This window comes from Alnus glutinosa, chromosome 8 (assembly GCF_958979055.1).
Source record: "Alnus glutinosa chromosome 8, dhAlnGlut1.1, whole genome shotgun sequence".
NCBI lineage: Eukaryota > Viridiplantae > Streptophyta > Magnoliopsida > Fagales > Betulaceae > Alnus > Alnus glutinosa.
The window spans coordinates 9,289,870-9,314,156 of record NC_084893.1 but is presented as its reverse complement, the minus strand read 5'-3'; the positions used below and the strand labels follow the sequence as shown (position 1 = coordinate 9,314,156).

At 33.8% G+C, this 24,287-nt stretch overlaps 1 protein-coding gene and 1 non-coding gene across 2 annotated transcripts; one reads left to right on the top strand and one right to left on the bottom strand.

Annotated features, from left to right (window-relative positions):
* The first annotated feature begins 2,431 nt into the window (after positions 1-2,431).
* On the top strand, positions 2,432-2,537 carry LOC133876586 (small nucleolar RNA R71). Its single transcript, XR_009901579.1, has one exon. It is a non-coding gene; the product is annotated as a small nucleolar RNA R71 (small nucleolar RNA).
* Positions 2,538-13,698: 11,161 nt separating this feature from the next.
* On the bottom strand, positions 13,699-16,574 carry LOC133875073 (cytochrome P450 78A5). The gene is made up of 2 exons (XM_062313071.1): positions 15,472-16,574; positions 13,699-14,578 (listed from the first exon to the last, which is right to left on the bottom strand). The coding sequence occupies exons 1-2, from the start codon at positions 16,444-16,446 to the stop codon at positions 13,976-13,978; spliced, it is 1,578 nt and encodes a 525-aa protein (XP_062169055.1). The 5' UTR covers positions 16,447-16,574; the 3' UTR covers positions 13,699-13,975.
* Between the last annotated feature and the right edge of the window lie 7,713 nt (positions 16,575-24,287).

The following is a 24,287-nucleotide window of genomic DNA, read 5'->3' as shown; positions in this document are numbered from 1 at the left end:
GGTCTATGGTTTTAAGCTTTCATGGATCCAAGTTTTGTGTCATAAATTCATAGGAGATGACTTTTGCTACTTCAATAATGTGAATTTCCCTGTTCAGTGTGGTGGCCGTCCAAGGCATGGTGCGTAAATGTGAAGAAATTGGACCGCCCGGGCGATTTGCATGCATTTAGGCCACGTCGGCAATGGGCGAAAACGTGAAGCAAGTCGTGGAGAGTATGAACTACTCCAGAAGTTCAAAAAATTCAGGAGATCGGAAAGGAGCCTACATCATCGCATGACAGCTCAACCAACGGTAATAGTACACCAACAGATTTCTCTTCAACTGCTAGTTGTCGTTGCTTGGTAGTTCCTGGTTTCTCTTCAACGGCTAGTAGCCATTGCTCGGTCCATGTTTCTCAATATGTAACAACAAAGTCTTGCCCACTTCTCTATTTCTCTACCGATTAATGTCAAAGCTATGAAACCGACAAGTTTACGTATGTTACCCGTTGATTTCGTTTTCATGTTTCGTACATAGCCTGATTCGTTGGATTTGTCACATTAGTTCGCATTTGTCTATATGCCTCTTCTTAGTCAAAGACAAATAGGTGATGCTTCTTATGCAATACGTCTGATCTCTCTCAATCTCTCTATATATATATATTCTCATGTAGACCATTTCATATGATCACCAAAGAGTTCGTTAATTGCCATGGAAAAGCACTACTTCTTTCTCTATCTTTCTCTCTTGCTTGGTTTCTCCTTTTTGCATGGATACTCGATCTGCCTATGCTGCAGGAACCGCTGATGGGCCCGAGCAATGGGGATATGTTGAAGTTTGACCCAGTAAATAACTCTTTATTAATCTTCTAGCCACCTCCTTTTTACTTCCTCTGTCACATCTTTGTTGTTAACCTTTCCATAGAAACGTCTGTGCTGTGTAGAGGCTCACATGTTCTGGTGGCTTTATAGAAGTCCATATAGAGTTGAGAATCCAAAAATGAAATATTAGAGAAATTTTTGCTTTGTTCTTTTCTGAAGCCCTTCAACCATAGCCCCCGACGAGGCCTCCGGCTTAAGACACCCTCCTAGAGCCAACCCAGGAAAAACCGCAGGAGAGGAGAGTGAAGGGGCCATACCTGGAGCTTCCAAACCTACCTGCAGTGTACCTTCCGGCAAAGCCACCGTCGAGACCTACGAGCTTGAATCAAAACGGCCTTGGTCCGACGTCCAATCATGTCCTACATCTAACTAACAAGTGTATGAGGACTAAAAACCATAAAAGGTGCTTTGGCAATGCCATTGATGATCAAAGGATTTAAGAAGGACTAGATTAAGTTTGCCATCATCACCTGTCAAAAGCTTGAATAAGCTACTGAGGTAGCAAGATGCACAAGCCATGAATAAGGTTCGCCACTGATGCTATTACCTTTTTTTGTTCTCTCTATCGTTTGTAGTTTTAAGCGTGTCTTCTCTCTGTTTTAAAGCGTGTCAGAGCAACTGGATAGTAGAGATCGGAATGGGTTGAATGGTTTTTTTTTTTTTTTTTTTTTTTTTTTTTTTTTTTTTTTTTTTTTTAATGCATGTGCAGGAATGAAAGCTGTTGGTGACAGGGGTATTTTTGAAAGGGAAAATGCATTAAATGGTCACATGCAACGCACGTGACTGACTTTCAGTCCAAATGGACGGGCGAGTGGACGGAAGGTAAATTTTGTCACACGTTGGCATGTTTGGGAGGCTCATCTAACAATTTTGGTACATTGGGGGCTAAATCGCCACCCCGTGGATAAAACAGGGGGTAAAGTGTAATTATCCCAGAATTTAACTATTCTGAGCATTGGTCTATTGTTGCACAGTCAAAAATTGGAGTATAGCACCTTCGAGGTTATTCTTCTTTGGCTTTGGATTCGGTTGGACCGCTTATGGTGGAGCTTGATTGTTATTTTCCTTCTGGAAATTACTTTGATGCCTTTGTGGATTCTGCACATTTAGATTGTTACTCCATGAAAGATTGGGGTGGTTTTGCCATCTTGCATTGTTAGTGTTGGAGTATGGATTGTTTTTCAGAGGATAGTTATTTTGGCCCACATAGTTCGCTTGCTCCTGATCTATAAATGAAGGCATGGGGCAAGTTTCAGTGGTGTGGTCAAAATGGGAACATATGCACATACCTCAACTTTTTCATGGCTTTCAATATCCAGGTTTTTCTTCATGGTAGCTATCTGAGTTTGAACTCCGCCTTTTATATTAACTTCACATATGCCATTTCCTTTGAGTCCTTGCCTCCCTCGGGATGAGAATTGTTGGGAGTTCTCACTTAAAGTCTCAAAGCGTTGTATGGCCTCCTCTCTATTTTTCTCCATTAGCACACCCCCCACAAGCTGAATCTACAACACTTTTGTTAGAGTCATTTAAACCTTCATAAAAGGCTTGTACCTGATCATCTTGAGATAGGTTATGATGTGGGCAGTTTAGAAGTAGCTCATTGAAGTGCTCCCACGCCTCAAAGAATAGGTCTCCATCTTTTTGTTGGAAGGTTTGAATCTTCCTCTGCAATTGCCTAGTCCTTTGGGATGGGAATAACTTTTTCAATAACTTTATCGCCAACTCCTCCCAACTGTGAATAGATCATGCAACCAAAGAATTCAACCATAGCCTAGCATTATCTTTCAAGGAAAAAGGAAAAAGAATTAACCTGATTCCTTCCGCATTTAAACCATGGATGTTTTGCATTTTGCAAAGGTCAAAGAAGTCCTGAATGTGTAGATAAGGATCCTCTGTAACTGTGCCTCTATAGTGTGGAACCATATTGAGCAGGTGATGAGACAAATTAAAATTGGTTTGCACATGTGGCTGGAAAGCAATGCACGATAGCTAGTTTAGATTTTGTGGTATGAAGGAACTCTTCATCGGCTTTCGCTCGGGTGGATTCTCTACATGTGTTTCTGCCATCTTTTCCTCAACTTCAAATATGTTTTCTGTTTCAGAGTTGTCTCTTTGTCTTTGAGGTTGTTGAATAGTGCGTTAGATCTCTGGATCGTATGAAATGATTTCGAAATTCTGATATCGATGGCCTTGCATAGGCAAAAAATATTGTATTAGTGGACAACAACTTTAGTGCTGCTGTTTGGAAGAGGTGTGCTCGAGCGTATATAGATATGCACTCGATCGTACTACTGCAGACCATAATCAAAATTCTGCACAAAATCCATAAAACATATTAGATTTTTTTTTTTTTTTTTTTTGAATTTAAGCAAAAATATATAAATAAAAAGAAAAATTCTAAACACAATTCAACGCAATCCCTGGCAACGGTGTCAAAAACTTATTGTGCAAATATCTACCTCAATAAATAGGTAAATAATTGTACGTTTTACTTGCAAGTACGAGATCATTTCCACGAGGAATGGTATAAATTATGCTTAAAGAGAATTTCCTAAATAAATATATTAAATAAAATGAGATAAAATATTGAATTGAAATAATAAGAAGAAAAGGTAGGGCTTCGATATCCACCGCTAATCATACTCAATTAAGATTCACAATATGCACAATGCTACAATCATAACATGATACTTAATGTTTGACAACCTAAGGGCTTGACATCTACTCCTTAGGCTATTGACCTCTCTAAGCCACGAATTAGATATGGCATCTACTCTAATTCTTTTCTTTCTCAAAGGATTTAGCATGGCATGCATCTACTAAGTTGTTCTTTGAGAAAGCATAAAACTATGGAGATCAACAAACACATGAAGCCTAGAGCATGGCATCTACATATGGTTTTCCATGTTGATTAATCCAAAAATTTGTGATGGGGCTCTTTCGTTACTCTATTATGCCCAGAACTTGGCCATCCAAATTGACATAAATAACAAATCCATACCACATGCATATGATGATCAAATATAAACATGTGAGGAATTCAATAAAACTAAAAATAATCAAGTTAAGCATCAATATACGAATTGTAGCAAGACAAATTGAAACCTTAAAGAGACATAATTAAGGCTTCAATCGAGACCTAACTAAATTATTAGTTACACATAATTCAGATGAAAATCATCCTCATAAGAAAATAACAAAGAAAAGAGAAAAATTAAAGAAAATAGCATTCTTGAAGTAGCCTTTGATTCTTTCCAAGACTTGTGTGTTTTTCTTCAATGTTTAGATGCCTATTTATAGGGATTAAAAGAACCCTAGAAGCCCTAGGAATCCTAGAAAAAACAGAAATTAGTCTCCTAGTCCAAGTAGGAGAATGATAACTCTTTCCAAGATGGAAAAAGATTGCTATCGTGTACTGTACGCACGCATGCACTCGAGCCCAAGGGAAGTGCGCTTGAGCGTATGTGCACTCAAGCCTATGTGATGAGGTGCTCGAGTGCACTTCCCTTGGCTGGTGTGCTCAATCCCATGACTGTCAGTATGCTTCCAAAGTGTCTTTTAAGCCCAATTTCTACTGGAATTCTTGCATCTATCATATAATGCCCCGAAACATGAAAACAAAACAAACTTGAACAAAGAACAACGCTAAGAAATTAATATATGTGAGTTAAGAGGATAGAATGTGCAACATTCAATTTTTATCAAAGAACAAACTAGAATTCGGGCAAAGATGGTGCAAGAATGTAGTAGAATGTGGGTAAAGCTAGAGGCATCACAGGCTAGGATGGGAGCAGATTTGGATAGGTTACTACTACATTCTGGAGGGTTAGAGAATCTTTCCAATTACTTTTATTTTTTCACACACACACACACATCTCAAGTAATTGTTAGAAAGACTATTGATTATGATATGAATTTTATTCTTCCTAGGCTTGGAGGGGGCTCAGCTGGAGGTCAATCAAGCCAAGGCAACTTTTGAAAGAGCTTTGATTGTATTTTTTTTTTTTTTTTAGGACTTTTTATTAGTAGTATAAAAAATTCGAACAATTTTGGTTTGTATTAGAGTGTAAGAGATTCGGGCAATTTTTTGTTTAAGAACTTTGAGTTTAAACCTCTCTTGACATGTTTATCAAGGTTAAATAACTTTTAGTAAACAAAGTAAGGAAGTAAAATTATATAATATTATTTTCTATTTAATTGGATGCAAGATAGAAAGAGAGAAAAATAGGCAAGAAATTACGGCATTAAAGGACTCAAGTGATGGTAAATTATTTCATTCCATTGTCATTCACTTGTTGGTGGAAGTACTGTAAAATGTAGCAAGCGTGAGGCTTGCGTGGAGTTATAAGGAAGAGTGGAATGGGATTTGGAGTGTTTGGCTAATGATTATGTTATATTTGTTGGTTGGCTTGAGTTTGTTGACGTAGGTGTCACTTTTTGGCAACCAAACAGTCACTCAAATTTTTTTTTTTTTTTTTTTTTTTTTTCTTTATTGTTTCTGAAAATTTAAGGGTGGCCAGGGGAAGAAATTCATATACCCAGATGAAAAGATATAAAAAGCATATAGCACCGGAGTGTGCCATTTTCAGATTCCCACATAACATGTAAATGAAAACTCCATTTTATCTTTTGGAGATAGATGGAGGTGAGAGAAACTGGCCGGTTCAGAAACTGTACCAGTTTCAGCAATAAGAAATAAGAAAGAAAATGAGTTTAGACCTATGAAATGGAAATTTTCCATGTATGTTTCTGACGGATGTGCTGTCATCATAGCTAGGAAATATCTCCATAATAAACTACTGGAGGGTATTTATTTAGCTCACCATAGCCTACTGATTTTATGTCGTCTTTCTTGAGGTTTCTTTGAATGTGTTAGAAAAATATAATGGATTTTGGATCATTTTCAGGATTGTGTCTTTACCCTTGCATGTTTTATTGAGCTATACTTCATGTGATACTTTATTGGTCGCCTCTTCTGATCCTTCTAGTTTAACATGTTATCAACTGTAAAAATTCAACTTTGCTCTTCATTTTAATTTTTATCTGATGATCTTTTAATGTTAATTCTTGCCTCTGTGCAACAATGGGGTCTTACACAAGTCTCGCATTACCTTGCCTAAGAAAAGGCTATCATATGCTTTGTCTATATGTTCTGATTTAATTTGTAGCCATTGTTTGAGGTTATATGTGTGCTTGGGGTGATTGTCTATGCAAACTAATTTATTTGGTGTCTACAGTACTCTTTTGGGTGATTTTTGGTAATGAATTTTATTTGACTGTAATGATATTTTTATGAAATGTATTATATTTTAACTGTTTGGAATACGTGTTTGGCAATAATAATTATGAAGCGCGCATGTCTTCCTAATGTGCTATAGTTTTTCTTTTTTTTTTTTGAAAAAAAGCAAAAAAAAAAAAAAAAAACGTGCATTATCAGTGGTGACATATGCATGGTTTCAATTCTAAACTATCAGTGTCGACCAAAAATATTTTTAGTGACAACATATGGTTTTAGTTATAAATCGATCATTGTTGACCAAAAATATTACTAGCGGTGACATTTATGTTGGGGTCATCATCAGGGACGACTTTAAAGTTGACGCTGATGATCATTAGCATTGGTTTATCAACGCGACATGTCGCTACTATTGAACAATAGTGGTGACAATTGCAATTTTAGCGGCGACATTAATAACCTTATTTTTTGTAGTGAAATAAAACTTTGTTAATTTAAGGAAAAAAAATACACATAATCTCCTCAAACTATCACTCAATTGTCAATGTACCCCATAAACTACCAATTGTGTTAATGTCCCCTTAAACTACCAAAAAATGTCAATGTCCCCCCTAAGACCAACAAAAAGACAAAAATGACCCTAATTTTTTTTGAATAAGACAAAAATGTCATCATAAATTCAAAACATTAAAACTAAAACTAAAAAACTTACAAAAAAAAATAAAAAACTAAAAAAAATTAAATAAAAAACGAAAAAAAAAAGAACAAATTTTTTATTCTTTTAAAAAAAAAAAGCAAACAAAAAATAACAGAAATTTATTTTTTATTTTTTTTAAAAAAATAAAACAAATGAAAAAAAGAAAAACCAGTTTTTATTAAATTAAAAAACAAAAAAGAACAATTTTTTTTAAAGAAAAAAAAAACGAAAAAACAAAAAATAACTGATTATTTTTTTTAAAAAAAATAAAACAAATGAAAAAAAAAAACCAGTTTTTATTAAATTAAAAAAACGCAAAAAGAACAATTTTTTTTTAAAACGAAAAAAAAACTGAAAATTACTATTATTTTTTTAAAAATAAAAATAAATAAAAAACAGTTTGAATTTTTTATTATTTTTTTGGAATAAAATTTTGTTATTTTCTATTTTTTTAATAAATTTTTTTTTTTAGTTTTTATTTTATTTTAATAATTTTATGAAGGGCATTTTTGTCATTAGGGAGACATTAATATTTTTTGATAATTTAAAGGGGGACATTGATACAATTAGTAGTTTAGGAAATACATTGACAATGAGGTAGTAATTTAAGTGGGTCATGTGTACTTTTTCCTTAATTTAAGCATAAGAGGTATCTTTCACTGAAATAGTGAGACTCATGGTAAGTCTCCGAGTTTACTTTCCATCTCTTTTGCAGGCAGTTGTAGTATGAACCTGGCCGGCCCTGCAATCGACTGAATCATCATATGGCAGCTAAGTTCTTAAATAATTCTCTTTAGCTTACTTGACAGGTATATACTTTTTGAGAAGGGTTAGGTCTCATGATCATCTAGTAGCTAGCTTTGTTAGAGAGCTGGATAGGAAAAATAGTCTCACCCCAAAAAAAGAAAAAAAAAAACAAAAACAAAAGAGAAAGAATAATTGGGTGCTTTCCTTCGATTTGATAAAATATTCTTAGTACACTGTCTTGTTAATGTTATAGTCATCATTGTCATCACCGAATGATAAAGTTGATTATGTACCAGGGCCCGCGGATCCATATATCTTACACAAGGAGATAGAGCATAAACAAAGGCATATATCGACTTAATTATAGGGACCTCCATAGGAAGAAAAGCATGAGATCCACCATTTTCCATAAAACAGCTAGCAAGTATGAAACCTTTGACACCCACCAAGACAATTGTCATTAAAACTTCTCTATTTTTGTGCCCTACAACAGAGAATGGATTTGCTCCTAACTGGGATCACCAAGACAATAGTACTTAATTGATTAATTGTTCATTCATACATATAAGGTCACCTATTTGAGCATGATTTTTTTTTTTTGTTTTTTTTGATATTTCTTGGATGAAATTAAGCATGATTAATTATCTAACAAAAGTCAGTTGGAATAAGATCGAGCAGCTAGAAGAACTTAATATATATGTTGATTTAAAATAAGAATAGTTAATGTCGGAGAAGCATCGTACAAGCTAGAGAATATCTATGATGATCGAGGAACACCCACTAATTAACAAATGATCTCTTCCACTTTAATACGCATGCAATCTAAAGGAGAATGTGCTTTACAAATCTTCCCCAGTACAACAACTGCAACATGATTAAAATTCTCAATTTAAAAAATGGATATGGGTTATGGCGGTGGATGATGAGTTGCCCATATGCTTCTTCTAGCTAGGGCTTTCGAACCCTATGGTTATGGGTGTTCAAACTTATTCACACAGCACTGGTTTGTGATTCTTTAATATTCTAACCGCGTTATCCAATCACCCCTAGCTCCTCATGCCAAGCTAAAGCCTGCACGGGTCAATGGTAGGCCTCATCATCTGCAACTCTACCTACTTATTGTCAGCTTTATGATTTTGTAACAAGTTGCATGCACAAGGCATTACCAAATATTTATGTATAGTTATTGGGACAAGAGTTACAAGAACTTACGAACAAAAGTAATAAGAATTTAAAAAACAAAAGTTATTAGCATTTATGTGACAAAAGTTACAAGAAATCAAGAAACAAAAATTATTAGCATTTAAGAGGCAAGAGTTATAAGTACTCAAAAAACAAGAGTTATAAGATGATAATTTAGATTTATTGTTGTTAATATAAAAGTGGAAGAGACTTGTAACGTTCAAACTCTTTCTCTATAAATAAAGTCTTGTATACGATCAAATAAATGAAGGAAAGATGTAGCAAAAGAAAATTAAAACTTTGACTTGTGGACGTAGGCCAGAGGCCGAACCGCCTAATTAATCTCTGTCTGTTTCATCTCTTTCCTTTATCTTTATAAATTATTAGTTTCTATACTAATCATATTAATTGTGTGTCGCTCTTTCTTATTCTTATCTATTTAATTTCCTAGATTATGTGCTCTTCTACGTCTTTTTGTTTATTTGTATCACTTTTATAGCTATGAGCATACTTTAACAAATACGAACACCCTTTTAGGCATGTGTTCGACAGTACTGTGTTGCGGTGGATAGGGTTTCTTGCTCATGCGAGCGTGGTGGCTAGGGTTTATGGGATTGTTCGACGGTTGTTAGAAGATCTAGAAGGCCCCTGATTCTGTCTTCGACTTGGTGAGCGACGGAGAAGAAGAAGAAATAAGAAATGATAGGGAGTAGTGAGGAAAAAGAAGAAGAAAGAAGGGTTTTCATCGACTAGCTAGAGAAAGAGAAACAATGACATTTTCCTAAATGTTAACCTAATTAATGACTTTTTTTTGAGAAACATCACAAATCTAGAGGGGTTTATCTTAAAACAGTACTGCTAATCTAGCGCTTAAACTAGTAACATTTTTTTAAACGCCTCTAGTTCCATAAGTTTAGCAACATCTTTTCTTTTTCTTTCTTTTTTTTTAAAAAAATAAAATAAAATTCACCACTATTGAAGTGAACTTGAGCGCCGCTATTTTAAAAACTACCAGCGGTCGCTGAAAACGTTTTTGAAAACCATTTTTTTGAGACCGCCACTAAAAAAAAAACTTACTAAAAATCTATTTTTTAATGCTTAATTAGTCCGGTAATTAAGGTTTTAAAGGATTCCATGAAAGAGAAGACCTACAGGCAGTAGATTACTTACAACAGGTTTTTGCTTAATTAAGTGCTAGAATAAAATTACAAGCAATTGTGAAATCAGCTCAACATATATAACACACTGTTTTGTGTAAAATGTTCCTTCCTTTTTCTTTTCATGTTACTACTACCAAGTATCTATTAATCTACAAATTAAAGCCAAGCATGCCATACAAGCTTAATTGAAGCCAATATGCTTTCGAAGCAGTCTTACTTGTACTCTGTTAAGGGCCTAATAATTAACAAAAACCCTAGGAATGTTGGATTTTGATTGGGAAAAACATTTAACCCTTAGGATGCATCGTTACATTCCACTACGCTTTCGAATATATCTAATGACCATGGTTGCCTACTCTATCGCAACTGACCTACTAGTAACTATTTCTCTTTGTGGTGGCCGGTACCTCCACTCACCTATTAGTATTTAGTGAATTAACATTATACTCATACATAATATCAAGGCATATTAATCTAGCCAATAGGTCACCTCTTTTGTCACTAAAACTTGTGACGTTGTGTCTATTTTAATACCTCCTTTAACCCTTCGAATTTTAACATATTCTCCCATAGGAATCGTAAAGTCCTATTCAACTCCTTTATTTGCAAGCATAAAGAGGTGGAGATAGTAGTATGATTTAGAGGTGAATTCCCACCTCATATATTGGTGATCTAAGGAATAACCACTCTTTCAAGACCATGTCCTAAAGCTAGCAAGTAAGACAACCTACATTCCTTCCCTTTACAAACGTACCGACAAGATTAGTCCTGGAATAATATAAAGATGCCATTAACTGTTTTTTGAAACTTTTTGCATCCAATGTCCATCCTTTGGCATATATTCATGACATCAAAATTTATCATGCACTCATAGTGGTTGACGTACGTCATACATGACAAGTGAAACTTAATTTGTATGAAGCTAGCTAGACCTAATTTGTATGGTAATTAGCTAGCTGCTCGATCATATCCATTGGGTAATTATAATTAATGGGTACTATTATATTGAATATATCATGATTAACACCAATTGTACAAAGAGATCATTTTCTATCATTAGCTGCACATGTGTTTTTCAATTGATGTGAGGATCGATAAAAGGAATCCAGTTAATTTGGATATTCAAATGCCCTATGCACCCTTATTCTTTATAGGAGAGAAAAAGTAGCAAAGCTTTTCACAACTACGCAGTACTATTTCACAAAATATATTCTTGGAAGGATTTGGATCCCCAAAAAAGAGTGACCCATATCATTGTTTGGCTTAGGTTCTTATTCCTCAATCATTTAAAGATTCTCTGGAGTGATGATAAAAATCAAAAGAAAGGCAAAAAAAAAAAATAATAATAATAATAAAATTGTTTATAGTCACAACTGATCACAACCCTTAACAAAGGAATCTTAGTTTGTTAATTAATTAGTAATATACACAACTTTTTTCTCTTTTATTTTTATATTTATATTTCCATTTACATGCACATTCGAAAGGCTATGTAGGGGATAAAGGCACAGCAAGCATGAAAGAATAAAGAATCAAAGATAGAGTGGAAAAGAGGAGGGAGGAGGCATGCAAACTATGATGATCAGATCTTGAGAAATTGATTATATTAAGGAAAAATGAGATTTGTAGACTAGCTAGGATGCCCCTATTTTAGCAGTATGGCACGATTCCTAAATAGACAAGTTTCTTGGACCACCATGCTTGCAATCAACTTCACCTGACATATATATAATATATACTCAGTTTCAAGTAGATCAGATGATCAATCACTAATTATAATTTAAATCCTCTGAGATTAGATCGAATGATGGCTATTAATATACTTAATTTGTCACTGCTGTCACATTTCCATCCATCTAAATCTCATTCTGGCCTATTCAGTGTAATCATTAATTGGTGACTACTAACTCTAAACTTTCTGACTATATAAATCAAATTACAAGAACCTTTGATGTTAATTATTTCATTTGGAGCACGGTTCATAATATTTTTATTGTGTTAGAATATAAATTAAATAATTTTATTTTATGATTTAATATGGATCAGAACAAAAATTTTGAGTTAATTCAAACCCTATCTTTGCTTACTTATTAAGAAAGAATTTGATCCAACACATCAAGAAAAGAATTAAAATGTAAATTAAATTGAGCCCCATTTATAGGCTAGGGTGATTTAACACGTACACGTTGAAATATTTATTTTAAAAAATAATTAAACTGATGATTTTAATGTTCCAATTCAGGTTGAGCCATGATGTTCGCCAACAGACACTGATTGGGGGTATTTTTTGGAGCAGTGATATTATGGTAAATTGAAGCACCAAAAGGACTGTATAAAACAAACCTGCACTTCGCAATATCGTTTTACCCAAAACGACAGACCAACCTCCTCCATGATTGTTTATTAATTTCATTATCCCCTCATCACAACATGCACTCACTACTGCCTACTATAACTGAATGAAATAAACTTGACTCCAAGTAAATTTTAAGACTAATGCTCTTTATTCAACTCCCATTTTACCCCATATTTTACTGGACTGATGTGGTGGTACCCATCAGCTCTTTGGAATAGCCTCTATTAAAAAATAATAATAAAAAATATAATGACTGACGGGCACTGCCACTGCAGTATGAGGACTGAGTATTTAGAATTACTCAAATTCTAAACATTTATACCAAACAATGAAAACGGAAAGAGTAATATTGTTGCTTCTCACATTCATTTATCACACTTATTTTATAATGGCTAACGTAACATTTGTTAAGCGTAGTATTGCTATTTAGTAGACTCTCATACGACTGCTACATAACTAAGATGACGAGACCATAAAAGTCAGCCATTGATTTTTATTTTTTACAAGTGCTAATCTAATTGTTGAGTTTTACTATACATCATCAAGTTGTATAACAGTCATATAACATGCAGTCTTATCAATAGCATTACTCGTTTTAAGTGTATTTCCATCTTAATTAACTACTTAAAACGCATTACGTTAGTCGATATAAAATGAGTGTGAAGAGTAGCATTATAAGTGCTCAAACGAAAACAGTTAGAAATGAAAAATGTTCTAATTACCTAAACTAAATTGGTTGGACCTAAGCAGAAAGTATCACCAACGATAGTGAGATCATACATAAGTAATTAGGAAGAACGAAGCAAAACTGGAAGGTAACATTCCACTATGCTTTTGGATTTTGATTGAGTTAAATATTTAACCCTTAGGATTGTAACATTTTACTATGCTTTTGAATCTGACCTAATAGTAACTCTTTCTCTTTTTAGTGGTTCTACTCACCTATTAGTATTTATCAAGAAACCCTAGGAATGTTGGATTTTGATTGGGTTAAACCTTTAACCCTTAGGATGGTAACATTTCACTATGCTTTCGAATCTGACCTAATGTGGCATGTATTTAGTGTAGTATTGTTATTTAGTAGACTCTCATACGTCTGCCATATAATTAAAATGACGAGACAGTAAAAAATCAGCCATTGATTTTTTATTTTTTACAAGTGCTAATTCAATTGTTGATTTTTACTATTACATCATCAAGTTGTATAGCAGTAATATAACATGCAGTCTTCTAAATAACATTACTCATTTTAAGTGTATTCCCATCTCAATTAGCTACTTAAAATGACGTCAGCTGATGTAAAATGAGTGTGAAGAATAGCATTAGTACTCAAACAAAAACAGACAAAAATGAAAAAGGTTCTAATGACCTAAACTAAACTAGTTGGACCTAAGCAGAAAGTATCACCAACGATAGAGAGATCATACATAAGTAATTAAGAAGATCGAAGCAAAACTGGAAGGACAAACTGATAGTGCATTAATATAATTCATTAGGAAATGTGTACAGGGGCATGAAAGTTCCACCAAAGCAAATCCAAACACCATTTAACAAAATAACCAACCAGAAACCCTACCCTAATTAAAGCCAAAACCAAAATTACATAACATATATAGCTAAGAAAACATGCATGCATGGAAAGTAATTAAATCAAACTATTTAATCCTTCCCCTACATGGATCACATCATATCATATGCATCCTGGTAACAACAAAAGCCCCATCAAATTCATGTCAAGCAATCCTAGGAACAGCCTTGCAGACCAAGGAATGTTTCATCTCCAATGAAAGTTTCAAACACTCTGACAAGTCGACACCACGATCAGAAGGCATCCATTTGAAGCTCTGGAGCAACTGTGCAAGCCAGAGCTCAACAGTGGCAATGCCCATGGCCTTGCCTGGACAGACCCTTCTTCCAGAACCAAATGGAGCCAACCTAAGATCAGACCCCATGATGGCTACATCTTCCTGCATAAACCGCTCTGGCTTGAATTCTCCGGGCTCAGGCCAGACCTGCTCGTCGTGAGTTATCGCCCACATATTAACAATCGCGGTCGTGCCGGCCGGAATGAAGTGTCGGCCTACGTGGGTGTCATGCACGGCGAGCCTAGCCCAGGAGAGGAGGGGACCTGGCGGGTGCATTCTCAAGGTTTCTTTTACTATGGCGTGGAGGTAGGGTAGGTTAGGGAGGTCGGAATCGGACACTGATTGGCTCCGGCCGACAATGGTATCGATTTCAGCTTGGGCTTTGGCTTGGATATCTGGGTGAAGTACCATTCGTGCAAGAATCCATTCTAGGAGGATTGCCACTGTGTCGGTCCCCCTGAAGATCATTTCCTGCGATTAAAGAGAAGTCTCTTCAGGCAAAAAGAAAATATTCTCAAATAAAGAAAATATATTTTCAGGTTCTCACTATCATCGGATGCCTAAAAGAGAAAAACTTATTATCTTCGTTCAAGCATTTTTGAACATTCAATTTTCAGCAAACTAACAAAACAGAAAAAGATGAAAAACCAAAGCAAAAAGAACCAAGTAGATGCATCAAGGAAAGCCAAAAAGAAAATATTCCCAAATAAAGTTGAGATCTCTTTCCCCATGTGAATAAATAAAGATAAGAAAGACAAGGGGAAAGAACAGTACAAGAATTTACCCATTAGGCCATTAGTCAGGAAACTCTAATTACTTCAATCATTCATATAGTGGTTAATTTAATTGCATGGTAAAGAAAACAACATGAATGGCAAGTTAATGCAAACTAATGATCAGTTTTTTTGGTCATCGACCAATACCGGTCTGATTCTCTGAACAATCTGATCATGAATTAGAAATTGATTATGAAATGTAACGTCTCTTGTGAGTTGAGCAAGACTAGCCAGCTTGATGAAGAAAATTCTGATCTCTCTAAAATCTGAACTAATTAATGTTACAAACATATCATACAATTATAAAGAGATACCGAAAGGAATTCAAAGGTTAACCCGGCTCAAACAAATTGATTTGAATGGTAAGTCAATTAGCTCTGATGCCTTATGAAATAGCAGGTCTAAAGTTCATCCCCTTGAATGCAAATAATTTCTTAGGTCATATTCCTAGCAAAAGCTTAAGCTTTACTTGACCTGTATGAGGGAGGTGCTTTGCACGATCTCTCGAAGATCTAGACGGGATATGAAGCCCTAAATACCTCGGCTATAAAAAATAAATAAATAAATTAACAGGGTACCAAAACTTACCCATAAAACAGCAATCATATCAGAGTCACTGAGCCTATTCTCTTTCTCCAGATCAAGCAGCACATCAACAAAATCACCCGAGCCCTCATCAGCCTCCCCAGTGATAAGTATTGTTCCATTCTCAACCCTCTTCGCCCTATGCTCCTCTATAATCCTCCCGACAAAAACATTAACCTTTGCCACCAGAATCCTGCACCTTTTCCTCACTCCTTGCAAATCCAACCAACCCAAAAGAGGAAAGTGATCACTCCAATTAAAAACCCCTAGAAGCTCATACCCTTCACTCACCATACCCTCAAGCTCACACCCTTCATAATTCCCACACCGCTCACCAAACACGTAATTCCTTCCAAACACACTCATCATGACATTGTTCAACGACCCAAAATGCAACACTTTCCTCACCTCAACCTCACCATTAACGTTCCTCCCCATCAAAACCTTTATCTCGTCTACCATTTTGGACCCGATACTCGTCCGAAACTCCCCGAAAGAAGCAATTCTTTTCGGACTGAACAAATGGGTTGCCGAGATTCTCCTCAGGTTCCTCCAGTACTCGCCGAACGGAGCAAAGCCCATTGCCTTGTGGAAGAGAAGCTGGTAAGCCGACTCCTTAACGGGCCGGTCAGCGAAAGCTGAGCTGTTCAAAATCTCTTTAGCCGTGTCTGGGCGGCTTGAGATAATGAAACGAGTGAACCCCACTGAGAATGCCATCAACGGCTTCGCCTTAAAAGCCTCAGCAAGCTTAGCGAGAGCTCTGTGAGTCAAAGACCCTGTAAAAATGAAAACCATGCCAAGAAGCGGCAGACCAGAAGGGCCGGGAATGGCGGGGCCTCGGGTTCTAGAGAGTGCCCATGAAAGACCGCCCGGGGAGAGCCAGAGGGCAAAGACAGCAACGAAGAGAAAGACGCAGAGGAAAAGCTCGAAGCTGAGGATTACTGGTGAAAGGAAGAGATAGTAGTGTTCTGATGACATGTTCTTTTGTGTTTGGTTGCTTAGCAAACGAAAGAAAAGAAGAAAGAAAAAGAAAAGGAAACAGAAGGCGGTCAGTGAAACGAAAACCCCAGAAAGAGGGAGAGCTGAGAAATGGTGGATGATCAGGGAGGGAGTAAGAGAGCGTTTATATAGAAGGGGTGGTGGGGGTGGAGATTAGGAACTTTAGATTTTATGGGGCAAATTTTTCAAATATTAATTATTATTTTAAATATTTTGTATTAAATAATTTTGATTTTATCATTTCAATATTCATCATCGTTAGTATCATCTCATATATAAGTATTTAATGTTGACATTAAAAAAGTATAAGTTATTCCATTTAAGAATAATCAAAATGTTAAAAACTTTATATTGATTTAAGGCAAGTTGAGTTAAATTGAGTATTAAATGTTTTGGTTTGGTTTGTTTAATTTTATTTTAAATATAAGTTGAGCTCGAACTTATCATCAAGTTAGATAATTGAAAAATGCTTCTTTGTATCCTAGCGTCCATCTTATCTACATCTCACCAAAACGCAAAGAAGTATTTTTCGATCTAGATACTTATTTCAAACTCAATTCATTTATTTTTCGAATAAATTCGAACTTGTACACAAGCTCCTAAATAACTTATTCATACCTTATATAATGTAAATATCGTGATTATTTATATTTCGTTTGTAAATCTATGATAATTATTATCTATTTAATTATTATTAAGATTTTGTCATTGAAGTTAACTCAAATCTAAAGCAATCCAATCTTGAGTCTATATATAGCTGAGTTTTAAAATATATTTGCATATACATTCATCATATACATACACATAGAGACATGCATGTTAGATGTATATCTTTTGTACATCTCTCATACATCTCTTTTCTAAATCAATTATTAGATCTGTAGAACTCACATATAGGTTCTTAATTGTGGGTCCTACATATCCAATTATTAATCTAGAAAAGAGATGTATGAGAGATGTAAGAAAATAATTTCTCCATACACACCTATATCTATATCAAAACTTACAATCAGAATAATTTAAGCTATACATATCCTATTAAGAAGAAAATTTTCTTTTATCTTTTTAAATACTTAAGATGTTTGGATTACAAAAGTTAAAAAAAAAAAAATGAAAATAAAGTTATACAAGAGCTGAGTAGCTAGAATTAGTACGAGTTCGGCTTGTTTAATAATCGAACTTCAATTTCTATTAAAATTATTTAGTTTATTTAATAAACGAATCGAATTCGAGTTAAGCTGGAATTGTTTATGAAATAACCTTAATAAGTTTTTATCATAAATTAAATGGTTTAGAATTTCATTTTACTACTGTTTAATTTATTAAGGTAGCTAGTAAAATCGAATCTATATTATTTGATTTATTCAAAACTAATTATTAATATTTTAATAAATTTACTGTAAAGTTATTACTAGAAGTATAAAAATATTTTAATCTATGATAGACTCGTTAAAAAAAAAAAAAAAAAAAAAAAATTAACCAAGGTTAAACATCTAGTTTAATTGTTTTGGTTTTACTGAGGTATGGTGAAGGCCCTTCAAGATTCTTTCTTAACAGCGAAGAATGATCAACTTGGGATTACTTGAATAAAAAATTAAATTAAATTAAAAAAAAAATTGGGCCTTCTCTTTCCAGTGAATTATAACGATTCTACCATACGTATGGTCGAAGTTGTCGTTTTTGCGAGAATCGTGGGAACTTTTGAGTAGGAATTCTGGCTTCTTTTCTAGTCGTTCTAAACAGAGTTATGGTCATCCTTGACCGTTGATTGGAGTTGAATGATCGTGGTCACCACGTGGATCTTACGTTAAATATTCTACTTTTACTCTCTAAACTATTTAATTAATCTATTACCAAAATTAATAAATGTTTAATATATTTTCAAATAAATAAATGTTTAATATGGCCGGATTTCAATCAATTTGAAATATTTTTTAGTTTTCTGACAACCTAATTCAATCAAATTAAGGTTTAGAACGGTTTAATGATGTTGTTCTCGAAAAAAAAAAAAAAAAAAAAAAAACTAGAAAAAAGAAACTTTTAACTAATAACAACGGACATGAAAATGTCACCCTCACAAACTTCAAATTGTTTAAAATTCCTCAAAATTATAACTCTCTCTTTATTATTATTATTATTATTATTATTATTTTAATTTGAGAACCCACCAAGGCAAAGCTATTTCATATAGTTGTAAACTTAGAATCGATGTAAAGTGATATCTCCAACGGATCGGATAAGACTTTTACTTTGTTGGCGGTTATGATCTAAAAATTGTTAGCACATAAAAAGATTTGAGCTTTAAACTCAAGAAAAGAATGCCACCAAGAACAAGAACTTACCAGTAGAGCCAATATTTTGGGATTAAAATTACACCAACTCTACTAGCAATCATGGATGGTGAAAGTCATAATTAATGGACTTGACGTTCTCTTGTCAAAAAGAGTCGTTAAAGAACCATGCCAATCAAATTTTATCAATTTTAAATTCTTTGATTGGATTTGATTATTAGAATAGAAAAATTAAAAGAAATTAATTACGTAAATTGGCAGTATAAAACTATTAATATATAATTAGACCTCATTTGTTGGGTTTTTGAATATGTGCAATTCAACTTTGAAAAATCAAAAGTTGTCGTTCCCAACAGGCAAAACAAAAATAAAGTTAAAATGGATCAACTCTACCTAAGTTCTCAAAGAAATGGTACCAGACCCTTGTTTGACTTATTTTTTACTTGTTGTAATTTATTTTTGCACTGTTTTAGATTATGTTGGGTCTGTTGTTAAGAAGCCTACTCCATTTCATTTTTTAGGATCATTCACTCGTTCCTTTTGGATCAGGAGTTGAAGTGATCGATCATTTCCTATAACCATTTTCTTATTCAATTAAAAAAAAAAATATTATCTAAGAAATTAAACTCTAGAAAAACTTTATCATTGTTTTTGTATTTTACGTGTTGTCAAATACCTTATATACATAGTTATAGAAAATGGATTCATAGTTAACAAAAATTTAAATCCAAAATAACGAAAAATAATTACATTTTCCTGATTAATTTTCTATTGCTTAATTTGCTCTTATGTGACCACCATGCGTTAGCTTACTCAAATTTGGACTCTTTGTTCCCTCCCACAATGACAATCTCTCCTCACAAGGGGTTTCCATCTAACTTGGCCAAGAGCAATGCTATACATCGCAATTTTTTATTTATTTATTTTTTTAAAAAAAAAAAAAATTAGTTCTTAAATGATATGTCACAATCTCATGTGATCTATTATTTTGAAAAATGTATCAATCTCTCAAACAATTGTGACACATTATTTAAAAAATAAATTTTAGAAATTTTTTTTGAGAATCCTAGCATTTCTCCTTGGGCAAACCCATCATGACATCGATGCTTAGCTTGGATGGGTTCCAAAAAGAATTAAGGAAAAATAGTTAAATTAATGCTTCATACATAATTTTTTAAAATTTTAAAAGTGACAAATAACTTTCTTAGTAGCATTTCTCCTTGGGCAAACCCATCATGACATCGATGCTTAGCTTGGATGGGTTCCAAAAAGAATTAAGGAAAAACAGTTAAATTAATGCTTCATAAATTTTTTTTTTAGAATTTTAAAAGTGACAAATAACTTTCTTTGTTATACATGTGCAACAAATAACTTAGTACAAATTTTAGCATTATTTTTGACATGATCATTATGAAATTACTAGTTCACCCTATATAAATTATAAAAAATTATAAAAAAAAAAGATTGGGGGGTTGGCGGTGGGTGGCCAACCACTTGACGATGGTCGCCTGTGATAGTGGTCGCCTACTTGCCCACCCCAAGCCACCAAGAGGGGGTGTTGGGGTGGTTCAATCTAGTCAATTTATTTGGGATGGCCGACCACCCAACTCCATCTCTTTTTTTATTTTTCTCTTCTTTCTTTCTTTTTTTTTTTTTTTTTTTTTTTTTTTTTTTTTTTATTTTTCTCATTCCGTTGGAGGAAAATTTCTATAAAGATCCGACACAAATCAAGTCTTTTCTGCTCTCCAATAAAAATGATTAAGATGAAAACACCAAATCTCACCATAGTACTCTTTACATAAAGCTATTTTACTTTTGTACTTCCTAATATCTTTGACATAACCACAGTCATCGATCATATTTTCATGGATATAAAGGATATTTTCACATTTTCATTAACCAGGCATAAACCATAAGAACTACCCCTTCTTTTCCTTGAAAACACATTGATGAAAAATTTATGATAAATGCTACATGTACTTAAAACTTTTAGAAATTGAGTCTTACTAACTGATGTGGAGCTTATTTATTGGAGATGATCAAAATAATTAAAAAAAATAAATGCTACGAGTACCAATGAATAAGTTCCACATCATCTTAGTAAGGCTCCATTTTTAAAAGTTTAAGTACATGTAACATTTTTTAAAATTTATTGAAACTTTGAAAACACGTCATTTGCCGAACTTGAATCATTTATTGAAAACATGTAATTTGCCAAACATAAATCGACAAAACATTTTCTCTATCATTCTCCAATTGGCGATGGTAGAACAACGTCCAACAAAGGAGAGGCCGGGGGCAGTGGGTCAATTTTCTCTTGAACGTTCATCCATGTAGAGAATAAGATGAGATCGATTTGATGTTTCATCTTATTCTCTTTTGGTGCTCCACATTAGCTAATGTGTCTGTCTCTTATTGGATGGCACAAAAGACTTGGTTTGTGACATATCCTTATAGGAGCTATTCTCTTTGATTTCACATAATTTTTTAAGAGAAATTTATAATTTCATAATAACCTATCAGAAAATTAATAAACTATAAAAACTAGAACAAAATAAATTACTCAAAAAAACTTGTTTGTTGAAAAGGAAACAAAGACTTGATTAAAAAAAAGCCTACAAGACTATCGACCTCTGTCATCAATCGTGGCTTCCGGAAATCTGAAGAACTATAGATATATTGCTTCTTTGAGGGCATGGATGGGCACAATATATAAGAATGCTCTATTTCTTCATTTTGCTGACATATACATTCGATGTTGATTGGGGGACAGCCACAAATATTAAATATATATTAACAATTTTTTTAAGGTCAACTGTGTTTTTTTTAAAAAAAAAAAAAAAAAAAAAAAAATTAATTAGTATCTCAACACTGCTTATATTTCCCGTTTATCTCCTCTATGATCGCTGCTGCTGTTTGTTGGTTGTGTTTTTATTTTGAATAAGAGTTTTCTTCCCCAAGATCTACCCTCATGGACGATCTATGGGATGGAGGTTAATCAGGTGTGAGGGATTATCTCTCATGGCTTGGATAGTTCGGTGTGAGGGGTTATCTCTCACGGCCAGTTTAAATGAATTTTTCTAGGATATTTGGCTACCTTTATTTTAGATCTAGTCTGCTTGAAGCAATTTTTTTTACTATTTTTTTACATGGGTTAGCGAAAGATGAAAGTTATAGATAGTACTTTATTGTAAAATCATAACATATAGTTATGATTTTACAAAATTTTATATTTTATAATGTAAGAGCTTTATATATACTTGTAATATTTGAACAATGAAATACTCGAACCTATCATTAAAAAAAAAACTACTACTATATTTCTCTCCATTAATCATTTTCTATTGGGAGAAAAAGCTCGATAAGGATCGCCATGCGGGCGTCAAAACTTAATATTTATACTATATATGACGTTCAATAGGAATCCTATTTTGTTTACTTTTTATTTTTTTATTTCTTCTCCCCAAAATATTAATATTCCAAATTTATGGGCAGCTTATGTCCATTAATGATAATAATGAGTTTTTCCAACTTTATGGAATTATTGGTTAAAACTGTCGCTTTCTTTTTTCTTTTCATACTTCAAAAAATAATAAATAACTGTCAAAACAATAATAATAAATATGTATGGGCTTTTATCATGTCGGCGTTTTCTTCCAATCCCTTTTCTAGTCTTTTTTTTATTATTATTTTTTGATTAAAAATCCCTTTTCTAGTCTATTACAAAGATTGTGAAACTTTTATTATATTGTTGTTAGTTGCCTACCGACATGAAAAAAATAAAAAATAAAAACAAGTATTTATACTCTTTTTATACAATCGATCAGTTAATTTGTAATTTCCTTTTAAACTTTTCATTGAAGCGATGTTTTTCTCTTAATTTATCAAAAAATTGCAATATATCTTTCTTTTATCAAAGATAACAAAAATATCTTTTAAAAAAAAAATAAAAAATTAACAAATAAACTAGTGACCCACGGCACTTGTCTTGGGTCTTCACTAGACCCACCCACATCCATTGCAGGTCTTCACAAGACCCACGGCCACCGTGAATTTTTTTTAAAATTTTTTTTATGGAAATTTATAATTTTTTTTTTGTCTTTTTTGAGATTTTTTAGGGATTTTTTTCTTTTTCTTTTTGTGGTTCGAAAATGAGTACATTACAAATTTATGATAATTTGAAGAGGGGAAATATTCCTTAAACTGAAAGTTTGGGGGCGGGCCATTGTAAATTAATTGCCTAATGACTACAACAAACCCTATGTTTTAAGTCGCTTGAATAGTGTTGTTTTTAGGGGAGAAAAAAAAAAAAATAGCTATTCATATTAAATTATTTGAATAGTGTCAGTTGAAAAATCACTTAACACATGAGGTTAAAACTCCCAATTAAAAATAACCTAGCCACCACCCCTCTCAAAACATCACTTCTCTCTCCTAGTATTCTTCTTCTTCTTCGTGCAGCCGGTGAGGGAGGAGGGAAGGGTCTCTTCTCTTCCCTCCTCTCCTCTCTCATTTCCTTTATGTTTTTTCCTGTTTTCTTTGCTTTGGTTTATCTCATATCCCTTCTAGGGAGTTTTGTTCCCCCGGGCTAAATCTGATGGTGGTTGATGTTCTCCTAGTCCTTCTAGGGCTATGGAGGTTGCTTTTTAATTTTTCCTTGTGCTTTTTTCTATTGGTTTTCTTGACAGAAGGCTACACGGGACGTATGTGTTAGGGAGCGGCTTTTCTGGTGTGTCTCTGGCGAGTTTTTTCTGGTTGTGCTTTTTTGATGTCTTCTTTAGAGCCAGATCTGTGTTCTTCGGCTGGGTCCTTCATGACACGCACCTCTCTATGGCAGAGATCGTTGGAGATCGGTGGTTTTGGCGGTCGGCTGCTGCAGAGGGAGGTCCCCGATGAAGGCGCTTGTTTACAGTACCGGTGACAGCTTTTTCCCGACACCGGTTTCGTTTGGTTTTTGTTTAGGTTTTTTATTTTTCTGTTCACAGTCTGCCTTTGTAATGCTCAATTACTACTGGACTATTTGTTTGCATAGTAGTTAAATTAGCCATCTTTTTCTTTGTTTAGATTGTGCTTAAACGTAAAGAGCGGCTCAAACGTTATTCATGTAATGTTTGTGTGTTGTTTAGATAGCTATTTTAAGTCAGATTTTTCTGGCTTAGGGTGTATGGGGTCTTGTACCTCTGTTCTGTGTAATTGCCTTCGAGCGTTTTTCAGTAATATATGGTGACTCATGTTATCTGTTCAAAAAAAAAAACTCCAAATTATGATTGTTTACTGTTCAAACGATTTCAATTAAATTCATTTGAATGAAAGCAACATTAATCGTTTGGAGTCGTTAAAACAGTGAACAACTCCAAATAATTAGAATCGTTTTAGCTGCAAAACGACTCCAAATTATTAGGTATATATAATTTGAACAGTAAAATAATACTAATCGAATTAGTGTCGTTTTAGCTGCAAAACGATACTAATATATTAATCATAAACCATGCAATCATGGCTACCTTCATCTATCATGTTTTATTTATT

What these genes read in the sequence shown, in the direction of transcription:
- LOC133875073 (XM_062313071.1), bottom strand. Translation starts at nt 16,446, where the DNA reads ATGTCATCAGAACACTACTATCTCTTCCTTTCACCAGTAATCCTCAGC. An exon ending in ATATGATTGCTGTTTTATGG is followed by an intron (nt 14,579 to 15,471) that starts GTAAGTTTTGGT and finishes CTTTAATCGCAG; the next exon opens with GAAATGATCTTCAGGGGGAC.